At 48.8% G+C, this 25,793-nt stretch overlaps 1 protein-coding gene across 2 annotated transcripts in view; it reads right to left on the bottom strand.

Annotated features, from left to right (window-relative positions):
• Positions 1-561: 561 nt before the first annotated feature.
• WNT3 (Wnt family member 3) overlaps positions 562-25,793 on the bottom strand; it is a 50,524-nt gene continuing 25,292 nt past the window's right edge. The window contains exons 2-5 of one of the 2 annotated variants that reach the window (XM_032996530.2): positions 13,499-13,740; positions 4,197-4,462; positions 2,571-3,056; positions 562-1,658 (exon numbers count right to left, since the gene is read on the bottom strand). In XM_032996530.2, coding sequence (XP_032852421.1) covers positions 2,577-3,056; positions 4,197-4,462; positions 13,499-13,740 — 988 coding nt within the window. In that variant the 3' untranslated portion in view covers positions 562-1,658; positions 2,571-2,576. Of the gene's footprint in view, positions 3,057-4,196; positions 4,463-13,498; positions 13,741-25,793 lie in introns of both variants that reach the window. The other variant, XM_032996529.2, reaches the window with a different exon arrangement.

Here is a 25,793-nt window from a genome sequence, read left to right as displayed (position 1 = left end):
GTATCTCTGTCTAAACCATCAAAAGGAGATTCAGTATCAGCCTGCAAGTACAGTGGTGGTGGGACAGTATAAAATCTAAAGCGTGTTTTAATCAGGTAATCTTGTGTTGTATGCACGCTGTGAGATGGCACTCTATAAATAAAACCTTCCAACTCTATAAATAAAAACCTCCTATATTTGCTACATTTTACCATCATCGTCTTGCATTCATATGACTGTCACTGTGCATAAGTAGCTGGATGACAAACCACCACTCCTGTAGATGTCATTCAGCAGGACTTAAAGAACCGTCAGAGGCAAACCACACAAGCTGGCAAGTGCATATTTTTGTATTTTTACCTTCTCTTTAATGACGTACCACAAAAAAATGAAAGTTGAAATATATTTTTCTCCAAATATATATATTTATATAATATATAATCTTAGTTAACTCAAGTATATACATTGTATAATAAATAATGCTTATAAAAAGAGAAATTTTCTGAATATAAAATAAAAAAAAATCGACCTCTACAACTTTATACAAAACTTTGGATAAAGCAGATTGATGGAAAAAGATCTTCCATTCAGTGCTAGAATACCTGGCTACAGTAAAATAATTACAAGGCAATAAATGTTCTATTTAATATTAAATACCTTTTCTTGATTAAAAAAACAAACAAACAAACAAAAAAGGGATTTTGTTTAAAGTCAGGTACTTGGAGTCTTTCCAGACACAGAATTTAATATATATTTTTAAATAGAATGCATATCAGAAGACGGCTTATTTCTGAATTGGGGAGGTTTCGTAGAGCTCTCCTGCAATCTTTAATATTAGAAATCTAACGCTTCTCAGTCCGTGTGAATCCAGGAGCTCTTCATCGTTCTCTACGGAGGAGGGACTGAGAATTTTGCTCTGATTCTCTCCAGCCACAGGTTTGAGTGTCAGGGCCATGTTCTGCGCTCCATACGAGGGGTCTTTCACCCATTTTATTGCTCTTTGCAGTACTGTGTACTGCTCTTTCCCATGGACCAAGAAGTGAGTGGAGTAGAAGACACTGCGTGGGTGGTTTCGACGTATTGCTGTGTTAAATCACTGATTCATGAGAAGTGGGATTGGAACGGGGTTATTGGTCCGCGTCATTTGTGGAGGAGCCCACCAGAAGAGACATAACGTTTGTTTTCTTAATTTCAAGGGTCAATATGCCGTGAAAACACAAGCCCAAACTGAGGGGGGCATGTGGTCAAGGATGGGGATGTGGCCTGGGGGGCAGGTGGAGGGACAAATGCTGATTCTTCTGCTCTGAGGTGGGTCATGGGATGCGAGTGGCCACACCTGGGGCCCAAACCCCTGCCAGTGGCACGGAGCCGCTGCGCTTGATGTGAACCCCTCATGAACAAATTGCTGATCACTCAAGCAATCCCGTGGGAAGGAGAGGGTCGGCCTGGGATTGTGCTGTCAGTTAAAGGTCTCCCGTCCCCATCCGCCTTTAACTCTCTTTTGCTGGGTGAAGTGGTTTGAACAAGTCTGTCTGATGGCAGAAGGCTGATGAGAAGGCTTGGACAGAAATTTCTTCTTGCCGTGGCTTCAGTCTCTCTGTCCGTTCCTGACGCTCAGAGCTGGTGTAGCAGCTCGCCTGGCGGGTACCCTGTCCCCAGAGAGATGCTCTGAGCTCGCTCTGGGATAGAAAGTCATATTAAGGACCATTTAGTAAATAGGTGCATCAGCTGGGTGGATCTGCCCAGATCCTTAAGCATCTCTCCTGGGCAGCTGCACGGCAAGGAGGCTGCTGGAGCAGGGATGCAGCCCCATGTGAGAGGTGGCAGCATCGCCGTGGGTGCTCTGCTCTTATCCTGGGCCAAATGCCACAGCTCTGGGCTCTGGTTTCCTGCTGGCCTCCCCGGGGGGATTACAGGGGGTGATCTGGGGCTTTGGGGAGTAGTGAGGGCGAAGGGGAGGGGGCAGGAGAGACTGGCTGTAAGGCTCTGTTCCCATGCTCAAACGGGTTTGTTTCTCCATCATCTCCTCGGAGCAGGAAGGATGGAGCCTGGCTGGTGGGGGGAGTTGGCTCCTTTCCTCCTCACCACATCTGCTGAGGCCAGGCTGGCCATGCCAGCGGGCAGGAGAGCCTGAACTCGCTCAGCTTTCGCTCTGTAAAATTCATTTCCACCTGAAAGCCCCATGTTGGCATCTACACGGGCCAGACCTGTGGAGGACAGAGCCGGAAGCTCTGTGCACGCTGTGTTAGCAGCACACAGCCTGGTGTGGCTGTGCCTCGCTTGGACCCCTGCTGTCCCTGCTTCTCCCCAGGGTCTGTCAGCCAAACAGCCTGAGAGAAGTCGGCAGAGCAGTGATCTAACGTGTCTGCAGCGCCGGCTCTGGCCTTGGAGCACCTTGTGCGGGTGAGATGCCAGAGCCTTCTCTGCAGCGCTGGTGCTGGCTGCCTGAGGGTGTCTGCCTTGATCAAGGGCGTTAGGATTTTTTGTATACCATCCTCTGGAGTGTGAGGCCACCATGTGGGGGCCAGTCACGGGGTTGAGGGACCCCTTGGCCCTGCTCTGGAGCAACCTCCCATCAGTTGGAGACCTACCTACATTTACTTGCAGGTGTGGACGTCGTAGACACGTATGCACTCCTGGCAGCTCACGTAGCAGCACCAGTGGAAGATGCAGTGGCACTTCTCCTTCCGTTTCTCAGTCCTGGTGTTGTGGCCACGACCACAGCACAGTAGGTCGCAGCCGTCAATCCCGTGGGAGGTGACGTTGCATGTTCTGTCCCTTGTCCCAAAGGAGCCTGTCTCTGGGTTGGGCTCACAAAAATTGGGGGAGTTCTCATAGTAGACCAGATCCCGCTCTGTTGGCGGTTTGAAAAGAGCATACTTGGCCCTAAGAGTTTCTACCCATCCCCGAGATTCTCGGTGCTTCTCAACCACCATCTCAGAGGCGCTGTCATATTTATCCTTCAGGTAGTCACCAATTGCCCGGAAATCAGGCTGGGCCCACCAGCAGGTCTTGACCTCGCAGCTTCCCGAGAGGCCGTGGCACTTGCACTTCAGGTGCATGTGATCCAGGATGGTCTGTCAGGGGGGAGAGAAGACAAGGCGGTCAGCAGCAATTTAGAATGCCCAGTGTTTGTTTTAAATCACCTGCCTTTGCTACCTGGATTTAAATGTCTGATCTGAGTTTGGTCTGGAGAGTGTAGGCTAGTTGTAAATGCACAGGAGCTTTGGTGCGTGGCAGAAACATCTCTAGACAGATGCTGCACTAGAAGAGCGTGACTGAGAGGGGCAGCTGCTCTAATCAGCTATCCAACTCAATCTAATCCAATTTAATCCAATGCAATCTAATCTAATCCCAAAATCTGATCCTCCCGATCGTGTGTGTGTGGACAATCAGAGCCCAGAGAAGTTGAGGGTTGGAGGATGCCTCTGATACATGTGGACATGTACTGATCCCCTTGTCCCAGCTTTGCTAACAACCCTTCATTTTATGCCCCAAGTCTGACAGTTTGCACTAGAAAGTAAATGAAATTGTGAATTCAAGGACATGGTGCTCTCACTTCCCCAGAAACCTCCTCTGTGTGGAGCAAAATAATCACAGATTTTTTTGTTAAAATTGCTAGAGTTTGTGGTGTTTATTTGTTTTTTTACAGGAAGCTGTCAGTTGTTAACACAAATTAGAGATTCAAGCTTCTACCCTGCTGTGGTATGGAAAAGCAATATCTATTGTTTGCTTCAGGCACTGTTTGAAAGGTCTTGCTGTAACAGGGTTAAAGCGTGCTGGGTTTGCAAATGACCTAGAGCAAGCAGTGGCCCAGGTACCTGCTGACAGCAAGAACAGGATAGAGTATTTCAGTTGGAAGGGACTGACAATAATCATCTAGTCCAACAAATCACTGGATGAGACAGCGTGACTACGGGGAGCGTGCAGAAAGGAGTAGTTTGGGAGGAAAGTCTTCACCATTGACCTGGGGGCTTGGGCGGTTGAGTTGGGTTTCTAGGTGCTTACCTTGGGGGGATGTTTGTGCTGGAAGCAAGGCATGTTTTAGCTCTTCTTAACATCCCCCCCCCCCCCCCAAATCTGGAGAGAGAGGAAATGCTGCGCCCTGGAGAAAGCCCCTGCCCAGGCACTGCTGTGGTCCCGCTGCACCAGGAGGAGCCAGGCTGGGCCATGCACGCAGGCACGGACGAGCCGCGCGGGGCCCGCTGAGCACTCACCGTCCTGCCAGCCTCGTTGTTGTGCCTGTTCATGGCTGAGCGGGCGTCTGGCCGGTTCTCTCGGGCATCTGCGAATTCCCGGGACACCAGCACGCCGAAGTCAGCATCCTCGCTGCATCCCCCCCATTTCCAGCCGTCTCCCGGCGGTCCTTTGTGGTGGGAGTCACAGCCGCAGATCGTGGACGTGCCCTCGGCGCAGGAGCGGGTTACAGCAAAGGCCACCCCTGCTGATGCGATGGCATGGACAAAGGCAGACTCTCGTGTGGCTGGGAAAAAACAGAGTCCATGGGATTATCAATCAACATAACACTTCTGTTTTCCTTCCCGACATCCTTCAGCATCATCTAAATCTCAATAAGAAGCAAAAAGTTGTTTTTTTTTTTTTTTTTTAACGAACATTTTTTGAATCAGGTGCTGCTGGCATCACCTTTTGAAGCATGCAGGCAGGAGTGGGTGGGAGAGAACTGTGACTCCAGCTCTGGGTATCACAAGTGCAGCATTTCCCCCAAATACAATGGGTGCAGGGTTTGACCCAGCCTGGGTGCCAGTGGGTGCACAAAATGTCAGTAAGAGCTTGAGGGGACTCAAAAGTGAGTTACTGGAGTAATCCCTGGTCTGGAAACCCAGACAGGGACTCCATGCCTGGAGTTAGCCCAAGGGGAGATGAAGCAGCTCATATATATGCTGAAATGGGGAAAGGTTTCAGGTGGTACAGGACAGACAGTGGCAGAACAAAGCCTAAGAGCTCATAATTACTGTTAAATGTATCTAGACTAACCAACATGTGACTTTACAGCAGTGGAATAAAAACAGCTGAAGGTGTGAAGATAACCCTGAAGTTGCTCATTAATTACTGAACAATCATGGAGGAACTCAAGGCAGAAACAAACCTCTCTGACTCTGTGACTATTGGCATGCTCCAAGTACAGAGTTGTAGTGAATGGATTTTGGCAGGCCCGAAGGAGCGAAGCTGGAGAAAGTCTTGAAAGCATTGAATGCTGAAGAAAGGGTGAAATAAATTGCCCAAGATGCCCAGGTGTACTGGGAGCCGGGAATGGGAGTGTGGGTGGATCCTGTGCTAAGAAAGAAAATGTTTCAGCAGAACAAAGATACCTGGGCAGGCGGTAGGGACGAATCAGAAAATCCATGTGAAGGTGAAGGTGCAAAGGGCTTGCTGAACCGGAGGGTGTCTGTCCATCACCTCTTCCACCCGTGACCATGGCAGGGAGACTTTCAAGCCCCTCCTTCCCTCGTCATTCTGTGGGGCCCTGACCGGGACTTTGGGCAGCAGCAGCCAAAACACACATTGGTCTGGGGAAGCCCCCAGAAGCCGTAAAGACGTTTACATTGGCTGGATGGCACAGCCAGCTGGGTCTGAGAAGGACGAGGCCAAGCGGGATGGGTGAGGACCCAGGCCAGGACCGCCTGCTTTGTGCCCGGGGCCTCCGAGCTCACCTCACGTGTCTGAACCCCGGGGCGCTGCTGTTCTTCATCACGAACCAAACCCTCTCCAGCAGCCCTGCACGCTGCAGTGCCCTCTGCTCGCCCGAGCGTCACGGCCCTTCCTTGCTCAGTGGCGGTTGCCACACGCACAAAGAACATCTGCCTCGGGGTGGGTTGTTCTGGATGGAGGTGACCACAGCCCGGGGTTGAGGTCCGCCCCTGGGGTGGCAGCGCGGGCGGCAGTTCTGAATTGCACACCCAAAGCAGCCGCAGGCTGAGACCACCACGACGGATCTTCTTGGCCTGCTACTACCAGAGGAAACTTCTGAGATGTCAGAAGCACTAAATAACAGCACTGTGAGAAGACCTAGACCTAGCTTTAGAGAGTGCAAAAGGAGATGACCTTGTCCACTTCATACGGTGGCATTTTCCTACCGTGAGGTCCGTGAGTTTAATGTCATGTTCTGGGGAGTCTCGCGCTCTGTCCGTAAGTGGATGATACACTGTAAAATTGACGGGGTGTTTCCTGCGTCATATATCTTGGTATGTTAAGTTTTCAGGAGGCTGCTGGAGAAGTTGTGACATGCTCTGAACTGAGCTGGTCTTTTCCCTGGTGCTCTGACTGATGGCTCTTCCACGGGTTTGAAAGCAGGACAATGGCTAACTTTGAATTTTCAATCCAGATTAAAGCCCAGCCAATTTATATCCTTTGTTCCTGTGCTCACACTGACTTTCATCTTTAAGTGGCTTTTAATGGCCCTTGTATTTACTTCCTGGTGCTTGCAGAGGGCAAAACTTCCATTTTACTGTGCACGAAGAGCCTTTCCATAAAATGCCCATTTTACACACAGCCTGGCTGCCCGTCTCTGCATCTGTTCCTGGTTTGGTGCCTCTCTCAGAAGGGTGAACAGAAGCAGACGCTCCCTGCCAGCTGACTGACTGGGGCTGAAGGAGAGCGAGTCTTAGCACAGCTCAGAACAGCTCAGAGATAGCGTCTGCGTTCGGACACAGACTGGCGAGTCCTCCGTGTGTTTCCCTGCTTAGCACACCGACAGAAACTTTGGTCCCTGGACGTGAGAGTCTGGGTTCTTGCAGTAGTGACCTGGCTGTTTGGCTACAGAGCTCTGCTCAGGATGCTTTTAAAGCGTTATTTTATTTTATTTTATTTTATTTTATTTTATTTTATTTTATTTTATTTTATTTTATTTTATTTTATTTTATTTTATTTTATTTTATTTGTTTATTTTATTTTATTTTATTATTTTATTTTGTTTATTTTATTTTATTTGATTATTTTATTTTATTTGTTTATTTTATTTTATTTTATTATTTTATTTTATTTTATTATTTATTTTATTTCATTTTATTTTCTTTTATTTTAAACAGACAGTGTTGTACTATTTCTCCTCATTTTGGAATCAACAGGAATTTGACTGTTGACTTCAGCATAGCTGTACTAAATACAGGCTTTCCTAAGTGCAGTCAGAATAATCTGTCTCACCTTTCTCCTTGGGAGCATCTTTTCGTTCAGAGACCCTCTGGTGTGCCACAGCCTGCATAAGTACATCACCCGGGTGAATGACACTGGAGTGCTTTAACCCTACGTGCCATCTGACAAAAATGGAGACTTTAGGCACCTAAATTCAGAGTAGATGTTGGAGTCGACCCCACCGCAGGCCCAGTGGGCAGGGGCCACGGGGGTGCTAAGGCAGGGGCCGGGCGGGGGCCGGGGGCGCTGCAGACGGTGTTTCCAGCCGCCTCGTGGGCGTAGCTTGACCGGTTGATCGGGACAAATGTCAGTGGATGTGGGACGGAGCCAGAATTTTCTGCTGGTTCGGACCAGCGATGACCTTGGAGACCATTCCCTCCTTCCAGAGCAGGAGCCATGAACTGTCCTCTCAGCTGCCCCATGCGTCCCTCACCCTCTCTTGCCGCCTGCCCTGGGAAGATCTTCACTGCACCAGGTCTCGCTCCTTGGCCCGCAGTCTTCTCTCCGGAGATGGGCTCTAGGTTCCAAAATCCGGGCATCTCAAACTGACCTGATTTCACCCCGTGCCGGCAATTGAAAGAGGCAGCCTGCGGGTACGTGCCAGCTGTGGAAACACACATCCCTCCTCTGCTGCAGCGTGGGGAACTCGGATCTAGATGCCAAATGTGATCCGAAACCAGGGCTGCTCAGTCCTGTCTTTGCTGGTGGGACTGCACTGTGATTTTCACTTGCTTTTAATTCAAACTGTTCCCTCTTTGCCCTTCCCACTTCCAGTGCACCAGCAGAGATCCAGCCTCTACCTACTGAGATTTTTCTTGGATATCTTTCACCAGCTGCTTGTACTGGGACCACTGGGGGCTGTGGGCCACCAGTTGAAGATCTCTGCTCTGACTGGAGTGTTTCAGCCTGACAAAGGCTATTTGGGTGGCCTATGATCTAAAGCAGATCAGATTAGAGGAGGTAGTGAGCCCTTCTGGCCTCAGACCAGGACAGCTCGGGGGCAGAGGGGGGAGGACACGAGCCACTCTCCTTGCTGACGCGCCTTCGCTTTCCACCCTGGAGGGGAGTGAAAAAGCAATGGGCACGGGCTGGAGAGTTGCTGCACGATTTGTGAGTCTGCAAGTCCCCGTACAGAGCGCGGATGCTGGGGTGGGAGCTGAGCCGGGGCTGGCGTGCCCGTGGCCGGGCAGAGGTGTGATGCAACCCCCCCGGGGGGGCTGCACCCCTCTGGCAGCTGCCCCCCAGCACCCCCTGCCACCCCGCGTCTGCCCGGCGAGCTCTCCGCACGATGCTGGGGTTGGGGGGGGGGAAGCGAGCTGCAAACACAAACGCCCCTCGCCTTGAAATTCTCCCCTGGGTCTGGGCGAGGAGCCGGGAGAATTTCCCAGAGATGAAATGCAGGAGCAGCGTTCCCAGAACCAGGGGAGGGGCTGGCGAGGGAGGATTAGAGCCGTCTTGACAGTGCACCACTGCGACTGTCTCCCAGCCAGGCCCGTTACCTGCTGGGACACTCAATTTGCCATTGTTCCCGTGGTGTCACACTGTATTACCAGCATAATGCAGAATGTTTCCGCCGGCCAGCGTACCCACGGCACAGAGCACTGGCATTCCCCAGGAGCACCTCGTAGCAACGGGGCAATGTTCCCCTGTCCTGCCGTCACCCTCCAATCCCGCCAGCCCGGCTGGGAAATCCCTATTGATGGCGCTCCCCAGCCCCCCGCCACCGGATCAGAATGGCTAAAGGGCGTGTGAATGCTGCAGCGATTTGAAACGACTGCAGCGCTGGGATGGTATCGCTCGCCCTGCCTCACAGTAGGGGAGGAAGCTTAGCTCTTTCTCATCGGTATAAGCTTATTTTTCTCTCTCCCTCTCTCCTTTCCCTCCCCCTCCCTTTAAGCTGTTGAGTTTATATCAAGACGGCCCCTGATCCCACACACCCCTGTTTAGATGCAAATGACTGCAAGTGTCATGGCTGAGAAAAGCCATGGGTTATCTTGGTGCGGGTCTGCCTTTTCACAGCTCGTGTCAGGGGCTTAGCCGAACACACAAGGACCCCCAAAGGCAGCCCGGGCCCAGCTGCCTTTCCTGCACCTGGCCCTGGCGCCGTCGCGCTGCTCGCAGCCGCGCACGGCCAGCCGCTGCCCTGGCCGGGGCTGACGAGGAGCTTTCTGGAGGACGGGTGGCACCTTCCTGGAGAAGGAGAGTGAGCGAAGGGCAGCCGCGGTGAGACGAGGCAGGGGGAGAGCGGTGATGCTCAAGATGTGGGGAGATGATTGAGCTTGCCAAACCCCCGCAGATCCAGTCCTGCCTGTGGCTCAGAGACCTCTCCTCTCTCCCAGAAGTCACTTTCCAGATGCCTGGGGGGCTCTCCTGCCTCGTGCACTCACAACCAGCTCTTTCTGGGCACTGCGCTTTGGCTAAAATCACGGACTTTATCACTAACACAGAGAATGGCAATTGCTCGCCCTCCCAGAGCAGCAGCAAGTCACCTGGCTGTTGGCTCAACCTTGGCTTTGGGGCAGAACCTGGCTGGAAGAGACATTGTCTTTTAATAAAAACTGACTTTATTTTAAAAAGAAAATGCAGGGAGAAGAGAGAGGGGGAAAGCAGGTTTTTCTTCCCTCCTTGTCCCAGACTGCACACCTGCAGTATAAATCATCTCAGGGAGTTTGCTTGTAAAAACATGATCTTACCCCACATTTGGGGGTTGTTTTTTGGTTTGGTTTGGTTTGGTTTTTTTCATCGCCCAGGTTAGAAGAAAGGCCATGCAAAAAATAAAACTTGCAGGAAGATAATCAGTGGCCCTGGGAAACTAAAGCCTTGCCAGCTATGGCTGCCACACATTTTATGGCAGAAACCTCATGAGTTTGAATTTTGAGGGGACGTGGGAGGAAATTGGGTCAGTCAAGGCAGAGCCTTAGCCGGGGTCAGTGTTCAGCAGCTTCCAAATGGGAGCACCCCAGTTCCCCCAGGGGTTTCACTGTGCTGTATTTGCTGTTTCTTGCTTTGCTGTGAATTTGAAGCCATGCAAGGGACTGCAGAAGGAGAAATCAGAGTGGTACGGTGAAGCTGGGAAGAGAAGTGAGATGGGGGGGTGGGGGGAGGCTGTGGGAAGAGCTGGGGGCAGGAGCCCCTTGAGCTATTTCAGGGCGAGACGCCCTGTGCTCCCACACTGACACCAGCACTTGGAGCCTGGAGGATGAGCCCAGAAGGAGCAACCACAAAAGTCTTGAACTCCTGTGCTGCGAGAGGGTCTGCGCAGCCAAACCGCCGCGAACGGCTCCACTGTTTTCCCACACTACATTGCTCTTCAGACTGAGCTCTCCTTGAATGGAAGCAACTGTGATTAACATTTTTTGCAGCTCCGTTAAAATGAAATTATCCTCAAATTCTTTTCAGGCTGTATTAGAAATGATTTTCCATGCTATTGTAGTGAGAACTACACCTTTGAAGTTTTTTCCAAAGTAGCTTCAATCTACCTAAGGGACTAGAGGATGAGATTAACCTAAACGTTGCTCTTTGATACTTAGAGGTGATTTCATCCAAGTAGTTGTCATAGCTTAAATACTGGCTATTTTGGGCTTAGTATTTAATGCCTGTTGACCTAACGCACAGTGCAAACTGCAATAGTGATTGTCATCTTGGAGTCTTGCAATTAATTAGTGACTCTTAGTTTGTGGGGTTGCACCTCTCTGTGTGTCCTGGAAGTCAACAATGAGGGAACACAGCAGTAGCTGCCACGGATGCTCGGGGCTCGGCCAGATGTGAAAAATGCAGCCAGCAATGACCACAAATCTCAGTACCAGGTTATGGGCTCAAACCTTTTGATTTCAGTTGTTGCTGCATCTAAGGAAGATGGGACAACAGCCTGGGAGGAGGCGATGCTATGAAGGCAACAGAAGTGTCCAGCAACCCTGTCCTCAGCCCCCTCGGCAGTGACGAGCAGTGTCGGTCCCCAGATTCATCACAGCTAGCGAGATCTATCAGGGTGGGACAAAAACCTGTTTATTGCCAACGTTATCTCTTCAGCTGAGAAACCAGTGGCTGGAAAGGTGGGGTTTTTCTCCGCGACAACTCATGCTGCAAATTTGGGGAATTGCAAAGGTTTTCCTAATGTTACTCATTGCTACATAGATGAAATGAGTCCCATCTTGTCTCTGTTCGTTAATTTTCAAGTCAGCAGTGAAAAGACGTTGGCACATTTAAAAAATGTAAATAATAACCACAATCAAATGAGTTGGACTTTGATGTATTGTTATTTGCAGATGATACTGTTTATTTTAACTGTGCTACTCACAGGTGACTGAGACACAAGGATAAATAAATTTTTCAAGCTAATTGCCTGGCAGTACTGTCCAGGAGACTATTGATGTGTCACAGTTTGATTGAGAAAGCTGTGTAACAAATGTGCTCAATAATTTTTCTCCATCTGTCAGAAGAGTTTCAGAGCTATGGATGATATTTTACTTTGTCAGCTTGGAGTGCATGGAAATGTTCAGGCATGTCCACACATGAGGTTTTGCTCTAGTTCCTGCAACCGAAAGAATCTTAAAATATTCTTCATAATTTCAAAGTTCAGTTTTCTTGTTATGGGGAGGATGGTTCATATCCAATTTTCAAGTGCTTTTGTACTGACAGAAACGGTGGTGAGAGATTTTCAGTGCCTGAATGCTATAGCAGTTCTTTCGTAATGTGTTTAAATTTTTTATTATAGCTTTTAATGATAGCTTTTAAGAAAATTAAAACTTTCTGATCTTATTAGTGCTGAAGTTTAGGACATTCTTTTATTAGACAGCAAGTTATAGTGTGGCATGCCTTGATGACGAGCTGTTTGATAGTAAATACAGCAGTTACTGCAAAATACATCCTGGCAAAACAGAGAGGAATTGAATCTCTTGATCCCTATTAGCACTCTAATATGACTTTACAGTCCTGCTTGCTGCAGAGAATCGCAGTTTAACTCAAATGAGTAATTTTCACTGAAATATGCTACTGATGTTTCAGGAAGCTGTACTATTATTGGATGGTTGAAGCTTTAAAAAAGTATCATGAACTGTTTATATGCAGAATATTACAGCTTTGTAAGAAAGATCCACCAGGAGATATGCAGACTCCATAAGATTATTGGGAAATGGTCTAATGTCCTACCTTTGCACCCTAATCTCTCCAGTTTCTTAAATGTTGTGCCATAAGATTCCCATTTCCAAAGCATCACTGGGAAGAATAATTTATTTTCCATAAACAGGCTTCACTGGACTGCAGAAACTCAGTGCACGTTGATACCAATGAAGCCAAGCTTCAGAAATGGTTTTGGTTCATTTGTGAAGCTGTGAAACCAAAACGTTATCTGTGGACGTCCCTTGTGCTAAACTCAGCATTGAGTCAACAAAATCTGTGGGATGGGATGGAGAGAAGGGGATTTTTTTATCCACCTTTCATGGGCATGCTTTTTAATCTAAGGTTTTGGTTTGCTAACTGGACATCTAAGATGTGGGATAGGTTATCTGTCACCAGAGCCCTCCAGCACCCTCCTTTCAGGCCGTATTTGGCTTCAGGCAAGTGGTGCAGGTCTCCAGCTGTTTTGGGGCCCAACATCTCACTTCTCGGTGTAACGCCCAGGCTGTGACCTCATTGGGAATCCCAACTTTATTGTGCCTTAGCAACGTGCTTCCAGCATGCCTGATCTGTGCAACTGGGTCTAGAAAGCTGGCCTTTCAGGAGGAGGTGATGAAGAGGAGCAAGCACGTGCGTTTGGAGCATGTATATACATTTATTTTCCCTCTTTTTGTTCCCAGCCCTGACTGTTTGGGGCTCATCTGTGAAAAGATATGTTGAAATCCCAACTAAGCCTCATCAGGACCATGGATTTCAACCCTGGCTTCTCACTGGTGGGGAAACTTCTGTGCACTGACCTCCTAGGGGGAGACGGTGCATGTTTCAGAGGGCCTGCCTTGACCCCAAGAAACTTGACCCCAGTGCCTCTCCTTGGCTTTTCCCCTGTGCCTGCTGGACCCTGTTGTTTGGAAGTGCTGCATGCCCTGGGCAGGGAGGATGGAGCCCACAATTCCAGAACATCTGAGCATGCATGGGGCTAGACCTTCCCCTTCCTCCTTTATCCTACCTGGCTCTACTGAGAGCTCCTGGGATGGGAACAGACCCTTCCCTCATTACCCTTTTCGATATAACACACCAAAAAAATTGGAAAAAAGAGATTGAAGAAATTAGGGTTGAAAGCTAGGACATCAGGCTCCTTCCTCGATGTGTTCCCAGTAGGAGATTCGTGGCATGTTCAAAAGCCAAGTGGAGATGTGACAGCTCTTCCCACCCTGGCAAACCCATTCCTCCACAACCCCCCAGCTTTGCTGTTTACCTTTGTCCAGGACTGGCCCGAAGATGGCCAGGCTGTCGTCGATGGTGGTGCAGTTCCAGCGGCGGCCCCGGAACTGGTGCTGGCATTCCTGGATGCCCAGCTTCACCCCCTCGGCCACACTGGGCATGATCTCAATGTAGTTGCGGCAGAAGCGGAGCTGCTTGGGGACGAGGCCGGGGATGGAGCCGCAGAGGATGGGCTGGGACCCCAGGGAGCTGTACTGCTGACCTAGTGCAAGGGACCTGCAAGGGACAGAGGACAGTGTGAGGGCTGGAAAACCAGATGGCACTAATGGTCCTGCCCCTACCACCATCCCCGGGGGGAATTTGATGAGCCCAGGTGAACCAATAGTTCAAGGAGACAAAGTACTGAAATACAGGGATCTCCTAAGAAAAAAAGAGGCTTCTTACTGAATAGGACTGATGTGAAAGGGGCTTTCACACCTGAAGACACCCTGGTCTTTTGTGGGTGCAGAGGCAGGGACTCAGCTCTCGACATGGAGGCACCTAGAGCCATTCAGTGTTCTCCCAAGTATCTGAGATGTCCCCATGGGGCTGGTGGATCTGACAAAGGACCTGCAAGGAGCTGTATCTGCAGGAGCAACACCTGGAGTGTGGGTAATACCCTGGGGTGTCTCAGCTGTCAGGGGACACTGATGGGAGAGCTTCTGAATCGTGGCCAAAGTGAGAAGTGTCCTGTCCAATACCCGGTTCATCAGCAGAGGGATCACTATTTACTGGAGAGGGGCTGCTCTGGGGTCAGGCATGTCAATGCCACATGTCCCGGGCTGTCTTACACCTGTGCAGCTGGGCCCAGCAGAGGCTGAGCCACCACGGTTCCACTCAGGTGGACATCAGGCTCTAGCTGCAGCTGTGAGTCGGGCAGAGGTGCTGACACATGGTGAAGGAGCTGGAGGGCAGATTTGAGATGACCTTTTCCTAATGGCCCAAGAACCTGCCAATTTCCCAGCATTAAATATGTGGGTCAAACTGTGTATTTGGCCAGAAGTTCTTGCTGAAGGATGAAGACACATATTTGCTTAAAGAAGCACCGAGATACTACCTGCTATTACACACAAACAAGGACAGTTGTACAGCTACTGCCTTGCTTAGGATCCAGACCACCCTGTGGTGTCCCTCCAGAACATGTGGTCAAACCTGTGAATGAGCAGCTGGATCTGTAACAGAGTGGATGTGGTGAACTCAATTGCTTCCAGTGCAGAAACCTCACAGTCCAGACACTAGCACAGGCAAATATTAAAGAGCTTTGATTTAGTATGTCTCTATTTCTCTTGTACCGGGGAGTCCACAGTTGGACACAGGACTTAAGATGAGGTCTCACCAGTGCTAAGTAGAAGTGAAGGATCTCCTCTCTCCACCTGTTGGCAATCCTTTTCCTTGTGCAGCCCCAATGGCTTGCTTTGCTGCTTCATGTTGAAACTTTTGTCCACCAGCACCCTCAGGTCTTTCTCTGTGTGCTGCTTTGTAGTTGGTGAGCTCCCAGCCTTTATAGGTGCATGGAGTTGTTTCTCCCCAGGTTATTCCTCCCCAGGTCCCTTGGTTGAATTGCATGACATTCCTGTCTGCTGATTGTCCAGCCTTTAGAAGTTCCTTCAAGTGACAGCTCAACCATCTGGGGTATCAACCACTTCTATGAGTTTTGTTGTGTTTTTTCCTCATCCACCTGCCCACATCTGAAGATTGTGTCTGAGCTAATCAAGTACTTTGTAGTCCTTAGTTAACTCAGGCTGGGAGAGACCTCAGAAGGTCTTTAGTCCAAACTCCTGCTCAGAGCAGGGCCAGTTTCCGAGTTAGATTAGGTTTTGCAGGGCTTTGTCCTTCTGCAATTTGAAAACCTCCAAGGACAGAGATGCCACCGCTTTTTGAGACCTGTGGTTGACCGTCCTTGTCCTGAACTGCTCATCCAGCCTGGAGTCTCGGGCTGGATGCTGAGCTGACACAAATTGGTTGAATTAATTGCACACTGATAATTTCAGGATGTAAAGGGAATCCAGGGGAACCTGCTTAGGAGAGATGTCTCTGCTGAAGACACTGAAGGAGAAGACCTGTCTCCCACCCTGTCTGGGCAGCACATGCCTCTAATCCCTGTCCCAGTGCTGTCTTCTGCCACCGCCCCCTGATTTCTGCCACAGCTCCTTTGTACTTCCAGCTCCCACCAAGTGCAATCTGGTGGGTGGGAGCTCATCACTGATGGGAAGACTGGTCAGCTCCAAGCAACAGTTGTGAACAACTGTAAGTTCATTCTCCACCCAGTGAGGCCGGTAATGTGGTGAACAGGCAGGAGAACACGTCGTGTTTCTCCAGCCACCCACTCTCGCAGGCTCCAGTCTCAGGGAGGTGGCACGCTGCGAGATGCTTTCTCCTGCCTGGGTTTGCACGGTGGTAGAAGTGAAGTTCATACCCAGTGTCAGAGTTTACAAGGACGTGTCTGCAGCAGCAGTTTCTTGCAGCAGGGATGGTGAAGGGTTGGCCTGGTGTGCTGGCTGTGAGCTGCACACTATGTCACGTGCTCAGGTTAATTCTGCTGTAGCTCACTGGTGTAGAACCTGGCTCAATTTTTTTATCCGGATGAGCAGTTCAATCCCTCAGGGAACCTGCAAAAAGAAGCAGTGGCCTCAAGGCAGTAAGAGCTGGGACTTCCCACAAAATTCTGGGGAACTCCTGGGAGGACCCGTCTCCCATTCACAGATTTGGTCAGATCCCTTCTTTAAACTCCTGAGCCATCTCATGATGGACTTCCCACCTGGAAAGCCTGACTGAAGACGTGAGGTCGGTTTTGATCTGTCTGTTTTGAGGTTGGAGTTGTGATCTGTTGTGTGGGGGAGGCCCCTGGGGAGGCTGGAGGCTGCTCCCGGTTGCAGGTGGTCACGCACTGAGCTGGTGAAATTGCTTACCCACATATAGGAATTCATCTGCTTCTGGAGACCTGTTCCAAGCTTTCCCACCTTTTCCTTTCCTTCCTCTTTTGCAAGGTCTCCATCATTCCTAAGTGCCTGCTTTTAATTTTCCTTATTGATGGTTATTGACAACGTTCTCTGCAGTCATCACCTAATTTTAATTTTTGTTCTTATGTCAATAAACTTGTGATTTCCCCACTGCTGATCCTTCTTAGACAAATATAAAAAATCTCATTCCTCTTGGCCCATCATCCTCATCTCCACAGAAGTCCTGGGAAGGCACACGGGAACAGGTGCTCTGGCTAATGTGCTGCAGATCTGCTCTGACCTCCTGGGTCCCATGGACCGACCATTTCTCTATATAGTGCCTGAGATGTGAAGACAAAACAAAACCTATTTGAAATCCAGATCTGAGATCCCAGGGGCACATCTTAGCTCTTTGTGGCTGTAACACAGAAATCACAAGAGCTTGTGGGGAGGATGCAAATACCTTAGGAGAGGAAGTATCACAGGGTGAATTTGGGATAGATGGAGGACACAGACAACTTTTAAAGCACAAATCACAACTCCAGGCCTGGAAACTTCAGGAGCGACAGACCCCACACTTCCCTTTCTTTCAATGCCAGCATCCTTCCTTGCTGCTGGAGGCTATGTTTCTCTAGCTCCCATCGTGTCAAAGGGAAATAGCCGTTTCATACCCCTGCTTCACTGCCCCCAGTTTTACCCACTGAAGGTGACAGACGCATTTTCCCAGCATTTGAACGCTCAAGGGCAGGAGCCATAAAAGCCAGACAGCTCTGCTTGGCTGGGAGACTCCCTTTCATTGCTGCATGTACAAGTGTGAGCGGATAGATGTGCACATAAAGGTAGGCTTTTGTGTGTGTGCGTGCGAGTGCAGTGCCCAACACAAGGAGCATGAGTGCCTATGGCAAACGCATGGGAAATCCCTTTTCTCTTTCTCTGCTTAATCCCTTAAGTCTCTCAGGAGTCCCGACACTGTCTGTCAGGCCAGTGACTCCTTTTGTTCCCATCCGATAGTGCTAGACAGCAGAGCCGTGGATCCAGCAGTCTCGAGTTGACTCTTCATGGTTCCCATTGGTCTGGGACAAGCTTTTGAAGCCCTGGGAGTAAATGGTCTTGTGCAGATCCTCTTTCTGTAATACCGGCGGGTCCATCCTTGCATCCTTGAAGAGGTGACTCATGTCTTCACATTGCCTCAGTGCGGAAGATCCTGTGCCCACCCTCTCAACTCCCTCCTTCCTACAGAGATGGCCAGCAAACTCATCTTCTGTTTGGGCCACTGGTTGGAAAGACACACTGTATCAAGAGAAATTAGACCTAGTAGTATTTGAAAGTAGCAGGATTTGGCCAAATTAGAACCGTGTCAAAACAAATGAAAAGGATCTTTTAGGATGAACGCTAAGAAAGGTTTCCTGCCAGTGAGAGAAAATGCTGCCAGGACATTTTTTCTTTCCTATCTGCAGGAGACTGGGAGCTGCACTGCTCAGAGCACTCAGGACTGTGCTGCGCAGTGCACCACAGACCGACCATCTGAGCTGGGTTTTACCAGCCAGAGACAAACCTTGGTGAGCTGCTCCTCCCGTAAAGCTCAGCAACTGAAAACCTCACTGTGGGTGATGCCATGCTTGGCTGCTGTCTGGCATAAAAGCAGCTTCTTGGAAGGAAGTTTGTCCATCCCCTGCTGTGTGTGCAGGACAAGGTGAGGGCTGACCCAAAAGGTTTGCTCACATGTGTTTCACATTCCAATTTCATGATTAAAAAAAAAGGAAAGTGAAGTGCCAGGAGTGGACCAGTGTCCTGGGAAACAATCTGGTGTGGTCACCCCTTTTTCTTTCTTCTGCAATCCAATAAACCTGTTGCCAGCCTTAATGAGTCCTGGGAGCCCAGCTGGATAGACAGGAACCTCTTTTTTCCTGTCTCAGCCCTGGAAAGTATTGACATTTGTGTGAAGAGTACACTACAACCTCCAATGAGCTCCAAAGTGGGGCAGCAGCTGTGCTTGCTGTGACTGCCTGAGGTCAGTGTTGCAGCTTTTTGCTTGAAATTCAGGGAGAACATTTCGGGGATGTGCTGCTAAGGGAGTGTTTTCTAGCTCTAAACTCAGCAGCTGAAAGCAGATGAATCTGAAGAGCAATTTTTCTTTTTTTCCCACTATATCGAGGACACCACTAGCCCTGTGGCCGGCCGGGCAGGAAATCTCTGGGCTGTAGAGCTGCACATCTCCAAGGGTGCATCTTCTACCATGGAGCTGGACACCCCCTGCATTGCAACTCTTCCTTGCCTCTCCTGAGGGATCTCCCATGTAAATGTAGGCAATGCTATAGGGATCCTGTACCCCACCGTGCCATTTCCCTTGACAAAGTAGTTAGGAAGAACTATTTTCATCTCTGGAGCCCCCAGCACACCTGGAGGTCTGTGCAGAAATAGATGGCTGTGAGCACTGCACAGCACAGGGGATGCTGCTGGTTATGAAGATTCCAGCGATGGAGGGAGGTCACAGCAATGGCTGTGCCTATGGGATGTGTAGGTTAGTAAGTACCATGTGCTCACAGACTTGGATTTCCTTTGTCTCCCTCCTGCCCCAGAGCCAGAGCAGACCTGTGCAAAGAGCCAGCTCCCTCAGGGCTCTGCCGCGTGAATGCTGGGGGGGCCACAGCACTGACACCTTCTCTCTTTGTCTCAGCATCAATTAAATAACAACGGCTCTTCCCCAACGCCTTGAGAACCATGGCTGGCAACACTCCTTGAGGGCTTCGAGTACCTGGTAGAAATGAGGCTCATTTAAACCCCGATATTTCCTCCCACGGCAGCTCAGGTGACTGCAGCATAATGTTTCAAGGCAAATGTCCGTCCTGCTTGTGCCCTCTAACATCTTGCCAATGCCCCATATTGATCCCTGCAATTCTTATAATGCACTGGGAAAAATATGAATCAGCAAGAGAAAGCCAGGTCACAGTTCAGATCTTGCTTGCCACCCACTGTCTTGGAGAAAATGTTTCTCTGCCTGGAGAGTTTTTTAATTGTACTATTTTTAGATATATTTGGCATTTTCCAAATCTGGGCCATGTTCTGTTTAAAATGGACAATTGCACAGGCTGGTATCCCACTGTTTTACAGTGCTGAGTGACCCAGGGGTGATACATTGAAATGCACGTTGGGAGCCAGGATTTCTCATGCTGGCTCTTTCTCTTTATTTAGTGCTGTATGAGCCCTTCCCAGCTCCCACCAGTTTTGCCCTTTCGCCTTCCTAGCAGAGGCATCATCATACACCTGCTTTTCAGGTAAGTAAAGTTCTGTGCAAAATCACTGCAAGCAGGGGTGCATGATGAGTACGAACCTTCCAAGAGAGCCAGATCCTGTTTGTTTTGTTGTGGTACATTTTGAACTGTCTAGTTCATCCTGATGCAATGCTCAAAATGTTTTTACCAAGTAGTAGATGTTCATTTTAAGCTCAGAGATCATGGATCTCACCCCAACTTTGACAGAGGTGTCCTTATATGCAAACAAGTGCTTCTATCTGCTAACTCTGTTCTGCTGTCTGACCTTTGAGGGAATTATATCTGGTAAAATATTCGTATCTTTCAATTCTTGTAATTTGCTGACTGCAGCCCTTTGTGAACAGGGTAAGACAAATTCTTGGTTTTGTCTGAAGATCAAGAGCAGCAAGAGGGAAAGTTTTGCAAGTCAAAGCATGCAATATATATGCACATAGGAGCTTGAGAAATGCGAGGTCTTGACTGAATATGGAGAACAGACAAAAAGATGACAGAATTCAAATAAGGAACATTGCAGTTTACTAGGGAACTGAATAGCTTTAATGAATCCCATGACTGCTCATAAATCGCCCACTATTTAATCTCTACTGAACATGTCCTGGGTTTTGAGCTTCTCTTAGGAGAGGGCACTTGTGTCCCTGTTATGACATACTGCCGTTACCAAAGACTCTCCACCATACATTGCAATCATTGGTGGGCTCTGCAAAGCAGACAAGAACTTAATTAAAAAAAAAAAAAAAAAAAGATTCAGCTGCCTAAGCATTAGAGGCTGATCCCCTAGACAAGTCCCGTGGGCATGATCATGGATGTAGGAGTTTTCCATATTACTGCTCTGGAAAGTCTATGTAGACTTTCACCAGTGTGATGTGACCTCCTGAACAACAGAGCTTTTTTTCCAGTTGGTGTGTTGAAAATTACCTCATTAAATAGCATGTATGAACTGCATGATCTGCACAAAATTCAGCAGCCTACAAGGCCAAATTCTGTCCAATTAAAATTCTCCCTTAATTTAGTCACACCTAAGGGCTAGAAACATTTCTAAAACCTTCACAAAGGCAAAAGTTCACTGAGGAATCACTTCCAAACCTGTGGCTGCCTAGAAGTATGTTAAACACCCTCTAATTGCTCTCCTAAGAGGACAGCTCAGGGTATTTCAATTTCTCTAGGTCCTGGGCAATTTTTATTGATTGTCCATGCAACCCACTGGTGCCTCCCTCTACGAGCTGTGTCCTACCTGCAGCTGCAGAGCCCTTTTCCAGCAACCTCTTCTAGGAGGGCTTAATCCTTCCTCCAAGCACCGCAGACAGACAGACGTTCCCACTGGTGGGGCAGTGCCCCACCGGAGGATCTTGCAAAGACCAGGGGTGGTCAGCCTGTGCTGTTCAGGGGCACACAGCACCAGCTGGTTAGAAATTTGGCAAACTGCTCCATTTGCAGAGAAATACTGATTATTTTCAGAAGGAAACAAGGAGAAAACACTTAATGAAATGATCCTCTGATCAGTGTGTGAGGGTTGGACAGCATGTACCCAGATGAAGGGAGAGCTGCCATCATAAATGCATGTGTTTTTATTTTGAGATATCAGAATGGTGACTTCTCAGGTGTTTCTAAAAAATGAATGCTACAAAAAAATGCTGAGGAAAAGGCTGCTTAGGGTCTGAGGAATTAGAGGGAGGGGGCTGGTGTTGTTTTAATCGACACTGATGTTGACGTAGCTATTGAAGCACATCCCAAGTTAAAAGAAAAGCCCTGTATCTCTTCACAGGGGTAATTGTTCTTTGTAAACAAAGATTTTGTTTGTGTTGGCTGGATACCAAATGGTCTGGTTATTCTGGAGTGATAATCTTATTTCCCTATGACTTATCACTCAATTGTACTGCAGGTAAGGAGGCAGCGAAGCTCAATAAAGCTGTTCTTACAGATGATGGTCCACCACCAAAGTAACACCTGGCAATGGACACTGGTTTAGGGGCCTCTCAAAGTGGGGCATAGTATGACTTTTTCACTCAAGAAGGAATTGCAAGCCCTCTGACAGCTCATTGTGAAACCTGCTGCATGCAGCATGGGAGCAAGTCTGCAGCAGTTGATCCACTTCGAATTCGCTCCTGGGCTTGCTGTGAACAGGTTTCCATCCTCCCCATCAACTGTGTTGTTTGGAAATGGTGTCAAAATAATGAAATATCTTCTGCAAGAGACGGATGGATTGGGTGACTGTCACCTGCTGATGTTATGTTTAATGGAACACTGAAGTTGGGAAAACTTGGGCTGCAGGAAACCAGTTCAAACCCCTGGTAGAGGCAGAGGAGGACAAACAAACTCTTCAGTCCAGTGTGGATCCTAGGAGCTACTACCACTTCTTGAGAAGTGAAGCAGTACATAATCGATGGGAAAGAGTGGTTGTAAGCAACACTTGTTTTAAAAAATTGTTTTAAGGTCACCTGAGATTGGTGATCCAAGCGGACAAGGCAAGAACAGGGCTGGGCAAGCAGCAGCCTCCAAAGAGAGACGGAGTGTGCAATTTCTCTGTCCAGACGTGGTGGTCTGCCTGGCAGAAGGGGGCTGAACACCAGGCTCGACCATGGACATGCTAAGTTTGGGAAGGCAGATTGTCCTGCCCTCCTGAGCTTGTGGATTTACACCTGCCAGTAGTGGTCATGTGTCCATCTGGACAGTCCTTGCTAAATTGTCTCCTCCTCAAATCTATTGGAAAAAAGAAGGAGTGAGGTCCTCCCAAAGGCCCTGCAGTAACCACTAGAAGTTGAACGGCTGGTCTCAGCCCCACGGCTCAGTTACTGATGCCAAAGCCAGGTCTGTTCAGGCCAATCTCCCGGAGGCAGAAGCCAATTTCTCCTGAGGTCTCTGAGATGGGGGTCCTCAGCCAGTTTCCTCAGGGGTCAACAAGCCTTGTCCCAGATTATTGCTCACTGGGCAGTGAAGCAGGGTGGGGAGGCTGTCAGAGACACTGCAGCAGGGAAATAAGTGCCAGCGGGTGGATGGGTGGCAGAGAAAGCAAGAAGAGGCTTGCCCTCTAGTCAGACTGGCAGAGGCTGGTTCACCTTAAGGTCTGAACATCTAACCCCAGGGAGACATGACTGGGAAGGAGATTAATGGGTATAGTGATATGGCAAAAAGGGAAAGCCAGAGAAGGAAAAAGCCAGGATGAGGCTCAAGAAAGCATCAAGGTGAGCATTAGAAGGAGTTAGCTGGAGAGGAGCTTGACCTGCTCAGTGCAGGTGGGCCTCTAAAGATTTACACTCATAGCAATATTAGCCATCATTTAATGCATTTCTCATTCTGTGATTTCAATCATTAAAAAAAATGCCAAAGGATGCCCAGTAACAACAGAGCATCCATCCCTCCTAAAGAGGACCAGCCTGTTTGTGCTTTATCTTCTTCCTCCACTCTAAAAGAATATCACTACTGCCAGTGGAATGTGGTTTCCCTCACTCCCTTTATAAAGTGCATCCAGATTCTGCAGGTTTAGTGAAGCTTAGAGGCATATAGGAGTGCAGGGGAGATGCATCACTCAGATCCCAAACATTCATTCAGTGTATATATCATCCGATGGTTTCTTAGCTGAAAGTAGGAGTTACACACGGATGCTGTGGTCAATTTTTATAATGCCTAATCCCCAAATGTGCTTTCTTCAAGATCCCACTGACCTACCAAATAATCTGTGCCATAAATACCATCTCAAATATCTGAATTTTATAGATAGTGTCCACCACTACTCACATGATAGCAGGGTGCTAATCCCCAAATTCTGTCTGCTGGACTGATTCTCATGGGCAGTCACAGAGTACTCCCACCAGTACCAGCCTGAGCCCACATGCGTTGAGCAGCCCCAGGATCCTCTTCTGCTGAGTACATTTGTTCTGGGATAAACACATGGCATGTGAGAGATGCCTGGCTGAATTCCCACCTCTGACAAGGAGATGCAAACTTGGTGTCTGAGGGTAATTGTCCCAGTGGTGGGACAATAATTCTGGGGCAGGACCACATCCTAAAGTTGCTTCCAAGCATGCAGGCTTTGGGAACCAGGTGTTTTCACCACTGAAGATTGGTCTGCTCTACCTATGACGTTAAGACTCTTGTGCACATTCATGTTCCCTCTCTCAGGCTAAGGAGTCATCTTCCATAGGAAAACCAGATTTACTGCCACTCCATAATCTCCATCTAGATCACCTCCAAATCTTGGAGCTGACCCTTGGTGAGCACTAGCCTATGTGACTCCTGTGTTCCCCTGAGTCTGGCCTGAACAAAACGTGTTGTAGGAATCCCTGTGCTCTTAAACTGCTGAAACAAGCACAGAGGAAGTTCATGGATGTCCTTGATGTGCAGCATCCCACGAAGCCCCACTCTGGTGGCCACAGGAGGGGGCAATGGCCTGCAATCAAGCTCAGCAGGTATAGGGAGTGGTGGAGTTCTCACTGAAAGACTTGAGGAGTTTTGAGGTTAAGAAGGAGAAGAGCAAATGCAGAGAAGAAGATGAAGCTGTCCAGCTGCAAAGGGTGTCCTCATCATGTGGTGAAAATGATTCAGCTCTTCCAGGGTTAAAACCCTCACATATACTCCTGTTTCGGATCCCACAGCCATTCCTGATCCACAGATCTCCAAAACCATCAGGTTTCCATGCTAATGTGATGCTGCCCAAGAGGACAGTGCTACCCTCCACCTGCCTGTGCTGAGCAATGCCCAGTGTAGCTTCTCCAGCATGTCACCAGCAAGATCTTCCCTGCTCCATAGACCCCTAACCTTGCACCACTAAAATGTTTTTTAAACTATTGATTAAATGATGTGATTTTTTTTTTTTTTTTTTGGGGGGGGGGGAGGCATTTGTTACCTAGTACAAGATTCACTCATATTTCCTAATGGTGAAATGTCTGACTATACCTAGTTTGAACCCAAATCAATGGTTGTTTTCAACATCAACAAGGCAAACTGCATACTGGGCTATGTCAGTGTGGGATCAGCACATCAAAGGAAATTGTTGTCTGCTCTTCTTGGTGTTGGTGACACCAGACTGGGAACTCTGCATCCAGTTTTAGGTCCACTAGCGAACAGGGATGTATAGAAAGTGGACATTGTCCCGGAGAGGTGACCATGGTGGTCAGGCACTGAGAGGCTGTGGTGTACCAGGAGAGGTGGGGGGAGCTGGGCTGGCTTAGTAGGCAGGGAAAGAGGATGAGGGGTGTCTAACAACGGCCTACAGCTACTGCTGGGGCAGTTGAAAATGTGGTGGAACCAAACTCTTCTCAGTGGTAGCAGATGATATAACAAGGGGAACAACTAGTTGTTCCAAGTGGAGCTTGGAAGTTTAGTTTGACATTAGGAAAAGTTCCTTTTCCAGGTGTCCAGCAAAACAGGGGGGACTCCATCCATGGGAGTTTGTGGAGTTCAGCTGGACAAAACTCCTGCTCCCCTGGGATGGTGCTGGGGATGGCTCTGCTCTGGGGGAGGTTGCACTGCAGACCTGTAAGGGTTCCTTCCCACTGGCACCTCTGTGACTTGGTGTAACAGGCTCCAAATTTGGGGCAGAAGGGGAAGCATCTGTCCCCTTGGTGGCATGACTGTCATCGCTGGCAGTCACACGGGAGTATGCTGGCAGAGGCTGCATGGAGGACAGGACACAACCTGGGACTGAGAAGGAGGATGATAGGAGAACACAACTCCTGTGAGAATGGTGAAGGCTGCAGATGCCTGTACCTCAGCAGCTCTACAGGCACAAGTTGCTGAATAACTCTAGAATAATTATAGCATGATCATGCTTTGGGTCAGCATTTCAGTGATACCTGCCTGTTCCTTGTGTTTGCTGCCAAGGCAAACTAGCAGACAGGGAGAAAACAACCTCAGGTTTGCACATGCGTGAGAGCTGTTGCTGGTTGGACGCAGCAAATTCACTCACTATTTGCAGAGACTTGTTCATACTTTGTGCCATCTGATGGGCTTGAGATGGCAACCACTATCTGCTAGAAGCATCCTTCTTCAGACGGGACCATAGAAAATTAACCTCCAGTTCTGAAATATGCAGGATGCTGCAATACCTGAGCATGGCTGAATTCCAGTCACACCATTTGTGCAC

The sequence above is a fragment of the Tyto alba genome, unplaced genomic scaffold, assembly GCF_018691265.1.
Source record: "Tyto alba isolate M040663 unplaced genomic scaffold, T.alba_DEE_v4.0 Super-Scaffold_12, whole genome shotgun sequence".
In the NCBI taxonomy this organism is placed as follows: Eukaryota; Metazoa; Chordata; class Aves; order Strigiformes; family Tytonidae; genus Tyto; species Tyto alba.
The sequence above is the reverse complement of the archived record's forward strand: the minus strand, read 5'-3'. Positions and strand labels throughout refer to the sequence as shown.